General features: G+C 30.9%; 1 protein-coding gene across 1 annotated transcript; it reads left to right on the forward strand.

Annotated features, from left to right (window-relative positions):
* The first annotated feature begins 3,942 nt into the window (after positions 1-3,942).
* LOC107063092 (dirigent protein 17-like) lies at positions 3,943-4,344 on the forward strand. Its single transcript, XM_015314528.1, has one exon. It carries the CDS (start codon positions 3,943-3,945, stop codon positions 4,342-4,344), a length of 402 nt encoding a protein of 133 aa, XP_015170014.1.
* The last annotated feature ends 2,364 nt before the right edge of the window (positions 4,345-6,708 follow it).

Consider the following 6,708-nt stretch of genomic DNA (forward strand, 5'->3'; position numbering starts at 1 on the left):
CGGAGTCATTAAAGTCTAGGTAAATCTGGTAGCTATTGGGTGATTTAATTATGATTTTAATTACATGAGTAGATAGCTAAGACGTTGAGGAACCCGTACGACTTTACGAAATTGAATTCGGGTGAGTAGAACTCCCGAAACTGATCTTGGCGTGAACGGGTAATTTCTGAGTGTCGTTGGTTGAAGGTGTGTTGTGAAATAGGGGTATTGGAATATTTAAAATTGCTCATTGTTCCGTGCAAACCGCTATAGCGGGATTTCTGCCGCTGTAGTTGGGTGAGACAGTTGTGGCGGGACAGACGCGACTTAAAGTCGAAAATAAACCCCAAAAACGTTTTATTTGGCAATTTTCAAACTTGAGAGCTAAGGACCGAACCCATGAGACTTCTTGACAGTTTTCCACCATTCTTGAGGCTAAATGTTAGGTTTTAACTCCCCGAATCCATTTTTCGATCCGTAGAACGTAATCTAATGGGTAATTATCGATGGGGGAGGGTTTTGATCTGGAATTTATGGTGGAAAGAACCCTAATTTGGATATTGGGATATATGGTTTTATCTAGGGTTGATAGAATTGTTAGTAATTCGAAAAATTAGTTATTGTTTATTGATTCCCATGTTATATTGATCGTTTGTAGACCAAGAACAAGCGAAACGAATTTGGAAAGGGAAGAATCAAGTTTCTTAGGGGATTCAAGCTTGTTTCGAGGTAGGTGATAATTGTGACTTCATGATTGTGTGATATATGTTTGTTCTTGCTTCATTATGATGCATGCATGTATGCGAATGTTGCATTATTGATCACACTAGTTGTAAAATGAGGATAAATGAATGATGTTGCCATGAAATCATGACTTGATTGTATGATTATGAGAATATACTTGTGATTGTGATTGTGGCTTAGTTGAATGGATCGGGTGTTGCGTTCCGACACACTAACTTGGATCTGTTGCCACGTTTCGACATAAACATTGGATCGGGTACCACCAACCGGTACACTAACAGTTTGAGTTTGGGTTCAATGAGAGGACCATTGACTTGACATAACTGTGTAACTGAGAATTATGAACTTGATCGTTATTCGTAAATGAAATTGATATTGTATATGTTCGGTGTATGCATGTTTATTATGTTGTAATGGTTTATGTATGTTGCACTTAGTGGGATAGCCGCGTGATCCTACCAGTACACTGTGGTTGTGTACTGATATTATACTTGCTCTTTCTTTGCTAAGTACAGGGCATCTTCAGGGGGCTATTGACAGACCTCGCTTAGAAGATCAGTGATCGTTCGAATTCAAGAGTGAGCCAGTTCTTTCAGGTTGCCATGAGTTCTTTTTCTGTTTAAGTCCACATTTCGGACTTAGACTTTCTAGTTAGTTGTTAGTACATTAGTTTGGGGTTGTAACCCTTCTTGTTTAGATTTATGGATCTTGTTAGAGTTTTGGTACGTTGACTTTCAGGTTCTAGGTGTTACTTCCGCATTTGTTTAGTTGTTAGACTATTGATTTGGAGTTCATGGGAACTCCATATTTCTTTCCTTAGCATTTAACTTGCTTCTTTAACCTTAAATGCTTTAGTATTTTGATTAAGTTGGTTAGCTAATTAGTATTAATGGTTCTCCCACCGGAGGGTTAGTGTGGGTGTCAATCACGGTGGTCTGGGTCGTGACACCAGCGGGCCCTCTTGTTCCTTACTTTATGTTTTGTTCTATTCGAGAAAGAATGAAATGAGACTTGTGTTTATCTATCAATTCCTTATTTTATGAATTGAGGCTTTTACACGTGACAATTAGATTTTGGTGGTATTTGAAATTGGTTAAGTTTTCCACCCTTATGCTATTGTTGATTTATTTTCCATATTTTTTCGTATTGTTGGGTATGAGGCTGACTTGTTTTGGTGGGATTAGACAAGTGTCATCACGTTCAATTTTGGGTCATGACATTATAATATCACAACTTTAATTAATTTGATAATTTTCTATAGTATCACTCACCTTTATTAATCACAATTTATATCTTTGTTGTTGAGTCTATATATATATGTTTGACAAATTTTGATATTATAATTTACATAAATAATTTCTTGCATAAATATAATCATTTTTAATTAATCTAAATAAAGAAAAGTATTTGAAATTTGTATCCTTTACACACACACATATATATATATAAATAAATACATTATCTTTTATCATTTACTTTATGGATCAAATCATGACCATCAATCAATCTCATTTAACGGCCTACATACATCCTAGACTAAGAAATCTATACCTTCTCTAAATCCCAATTTTCTCTTCATTTCACACTACATAATGTTATTTCCACCTCCCTAAACAACCCTAAAGGAACATTGCCACCGCTCCAACCAACTCCATTAATGGATTTCTCTCTCTCTCCCTCTTCATATATGAAATCTTACATACCTCAAGCTTTGATTGTAGACTTCAGCTTAGCGAATCCCTCAATTCTCACCCAAATTTAACTCAAATCATAAGCTATCACCATCGCATCTAAATATTTTGGGGTATGTTTTTCTCTTTGTTGTCTTCTCCTTCATTGTTTCAAATCAATCAGTCATCTTCCTCTCAAGAAGATATATTTGGATTCAAACTTCTAGTTCAGCTATAAATACATGGTATTGATTGTTATTTTTGCTCAGAGGTTTTTTTTTTTTAAAAAAAGAGAGTGAATTATTTAATGAGTTGGAGATCATTTATACCATAAAGAGGTCAGGGAAGTACAAATTTTATAACAATCACACTTATATTATAAATAAAAAGAGTGGAAGAAAGTGTAGCTTTAGAAAATCTGATATTCTTATATATCTAATATCTCAGAAGGGACCTCATATAGGGGCTTTTGAGGTCAAAAATTAGGTACAAGATTAGTAAGTAGTCGAGTGTTGTGTTTATGCATTTCAATAGTATTAGCACTAATCTCGTAGTTTCTTTCCCTTCAATTATGACAATACCGATTGTTCTTTGCTTTTGTTATCACATTATCTTAAAGTTGCAACTATTTATTTTTGTAAATGTTAATTGATGATTTTGTTATTATTTGTTATGATTGCTTTGCATCTTTATGCCATTTTTATCATGTATTTGTTATGAGTTACTTGAGCCAATGGTCTTTTAGAAACAACATCTCTACCTCCATGAGTTAGGGTAAAGTATGCTTACACCTACCCTATCCATACCCCACCTAGTACAAAGTGAACTTGATAGTAAAAGAAATAATATTTAATACTATAATTTTGTCAATGAGTTTAGCTTTCTTGTGAATAACTACAAATTACGTATCTTGCCGACAATAATAGTATTGTTTCTCCATATTTTCTCTTGTTTTGGTAATGATACAACGTGTAATGAGGTAAAGTTATGAATTTTCTTTTCATTTACTGTGTGACTTATGTAGTTCAGTGTTTCTCTCGAAATTGCAATTAAATAAGAATGATAAAGAGAAAAGAATTAGAAATGTAATATCACCTTTAAATCTTTTTTTTTCTTGATTAAGAAGAAACTATTATCATTAATATTATTTTTGGTATTTTTCACACAAATATGTAACACATGTCAAATGTGTGCATAATTTTATTTTTATATAAAAACAACATACAATAAATTATTTTCTAATCAATTAATTAATCTGCAAGGTCATTGGAGAGTGTAATTATTATATTCAACTAGTTATATACTTGCCAAAGTTGCTCAGAATCTAGCATATTGATGATAGTGTTTTAAAATGTTGAGTAGTTCTTTTTTTCCCTCTAGTTTTTCCTTGAAAAACATCTGAATTACAAATATTATCAAGTGTTGAGACTATTGTTTTCATAGTAATTGATGTTTGGATCAAAATTTTGGTTATTTGTTAGTGAGAAGCTCAATTGTATAACAAAAATTTGCTCATCTATTCATAGGGTTGATTAGAAGAACTGCTGGAATGGATTTTTCAGGCAAAGAAAATGACGTGGATGAGTGTTTATCACCTGGAGTGTTTGAGATACCTGGAGAGCCGACTGTTGTTATTAATGGGTTGCCTCCCATTTCTTCAAATGATGACTCCTTTTTACCCTGCCCAGTAGTTACTGATATAGAATCACATAAGAATATTGGTTTTGGTCAATTGTTTGAAGGAAGACAAGTTTGCAAGTTGTTTTGGGACAAGTATTACAATGAAAAAGTTACTAAATTTGATGAGGAAACTGGTTGGTTCAGGGTGAAGTATAAAGATAGAGACGAAGAAGATCTTGATTGGCATGAATTGGAAGAAGTTCTTCAGCCATTGGACATTAATATTCCATTGGAAGAAGTAGTTACAAAGATCATTAAGAAAAAGCACTAATCTCGTAGTTTAACTCCCTTCAATTCTGATAATACCTGTTGTTTTTTGCTTTGTTATCACATTATTTTAAAGTTGCAACTATTTCTTTTTTTAAATATTAATTGATGATTTTGTTATCATTTGTTATGATTGCTTTGTATCTTTCTGTCATTTTTATCATGTCTTTGTTATGAGTTACTTGAGCCAATGGTCTTTTGGAAACAACATCTCTACCTCCATGAGTTAGGGTAAAGTATGCTGACACCTACCCTACCCATACCCCACCTAGTACAAAGTGAACTTGGTGTAAAAATTTAATACTGATAATTTTATTAATGAGTTTAGCTTTCTTGTGAATAACTGCAGTGTTATGTATCTTGTGACTATAATAGTATTGTTTCTCCATATTTTCTCTTCTTCTGGTAATGATACAATGTGTAATGAGGTAAAATTATGAATTTTCTTTTCATTTACTAAACGGCATTGGTAGTTCAGGGCTTCTCTAAAATTTGCAAGTAAATAAGAATGATAAAGAGAAAAGAATTAAAAAGGAATTTTCAGCTTTAAATCTTTTTTTTCTAGATTAAGAAGAAATTATTATCATTAGTTTTATTTTTGGTATTGTTCACACTAATATGTAACACATGTCGAATGTATGCATAATCTTAGTTTTATATAAAAAGAACATACAAGAAATTCTTTTCTAATCAATTAATTAATCCGCAAGGTCATTGGAGAATGCTATTATTATTATTATTATTATTATTATTATATATATATATATATATATATATTTTAATTATTTCCTCATGATGTTAGACTTCTTCACTTATTGTCAACTAGTTATATACTTGCGAAAGTTGCTCAAAATCTAGCATATTCATGATAGTGTTTTAAAATGTTGAGACTAATTCTTTTTTCCCTCTAGTTTTTCTTTGAAAAGCATCTGAATTACAACAATTACAAGTGTTGAGACTATTATTTTCATAGTATTTGATGTTTCAATTTAAATTTTTGTTATTTGTTAGTGCGAATCTCAATTGTATAACAAAAAATTGGTTATCTAATCATAGGGTTGATTAGAAAAACTGCTGGAATGGATTTTTCATCCAAAGAAAATGATGTGGAAGAGTCTTTACCAACTGGAGTGTTTGAGATATCGGGAGAGCTGGTTATTGTTATTAATGGGTTGCCTCCATTTCTTCAAACACCAACACTTTTTTACCATGCCCAATAATTACATATGGAGTATCACATAAGAATGTTGGTTTTGGTCAATGGTTTGAAGGAAGAGAAGTTCGTAAGTTATTTGGAGACAAGTATTACAATGGAAAAGTTACTAAATTTGACGAGAAAACTGATTGATTCAGGGTGAAGTATGAAGATGTCGACAACGAAGATCTTGAGTGGCATGAGTTGGAAGAAAAATTAAACAAATTATATCCAGAATATAAACAACTTAATATCACAAAAACTAATAAAAAAAAATTAGATCAATTAATAAATAATATATCTAAAATAGAATATAAATATATTCAATATTTAAAGATACAATGAATAGCGAGAATAACGAATATAAAGAAAAACTTACTGAAATAATTAGAGCGAAAAAGACAAGAATTAGAACATAGGCAAAATAGACTTAATAATAACATATTCGCAGGAATTGTAAAAGATCTATAATAACACAGAGAAAAACTATTTTATATCTACAAATACAAATAGAAAACTTAGAATATAAACTACAACACAATTTATAAATGAATAAAGAAGAATACGCAATAGATGAAAAAACATATGAAAACTACGACGGATTAAAAATAAAAATAATATTTTCTAATCTAGGAAGAAGATATAAGAAAATAGGTGACAATCTAAGTTTAATGTTAGAAAAAGAAACGGTAAAACTAGAAGATAGTTTAACTGCTATGATAAGAATAACAAAAGAAAATGAAGAAATAGATAGAAAAACGAAAATTGAAAAAATAAAACAACAAGCAAAAAAGGAAGTACAACAATTAGAAGAAGTAAAAAATACTAAAATAATAGAACTAGAAAAAGAACTAGCAATATTAAAAGAAATGTATGAAATTAAACAAAAAGAAAAAGAACAAAAAACAAAATTAGCAAATGAGATAATTAAACTTAAAGAAAAATTAAATTAGAAGACGAAATAGAAGAAAAAGGAGAAAATAGCCAAGATAATCTACCCGAAATAAGAATTGATGAAATAAATGATGATGATCTAGAACAACATTCGGAAACAAGCGAAACATATACGAAACTTTTAGCAAACATAGATAATACAAAAAATTTAGAAATAAATACAGGGGATGCAGACATGGATGAAAAACCTAGCACATCAGGAGTAAAAAACCCAAAAAA

Source organism: Solanum tuberosum, unplaced genomic scaffold (genome assembly GCF_000226075.1).
Source record: "Solanum tuberosum cultivar DM 1-3 516 R44 unplaced genomic scaffold, SolTub_3.0 scf00304, whole genome shotgun sequence".
Lineage (NCBI taxonomy): Eukaryota > Viridiplantae > Streptophyta > Magnoliopsida > Solanales > Solanaceae > Solanum > Solanum tuberosum.

Excerpts from the sequence above, each read along its gene's own strand:
- LOC107063092 (XM_015314528.1), top strand. The coding sequence starts at position 3,943 with ATGGATTTTTCAGGCAAAGAAAATGACGTGGATGAGTGTTTATCACCT.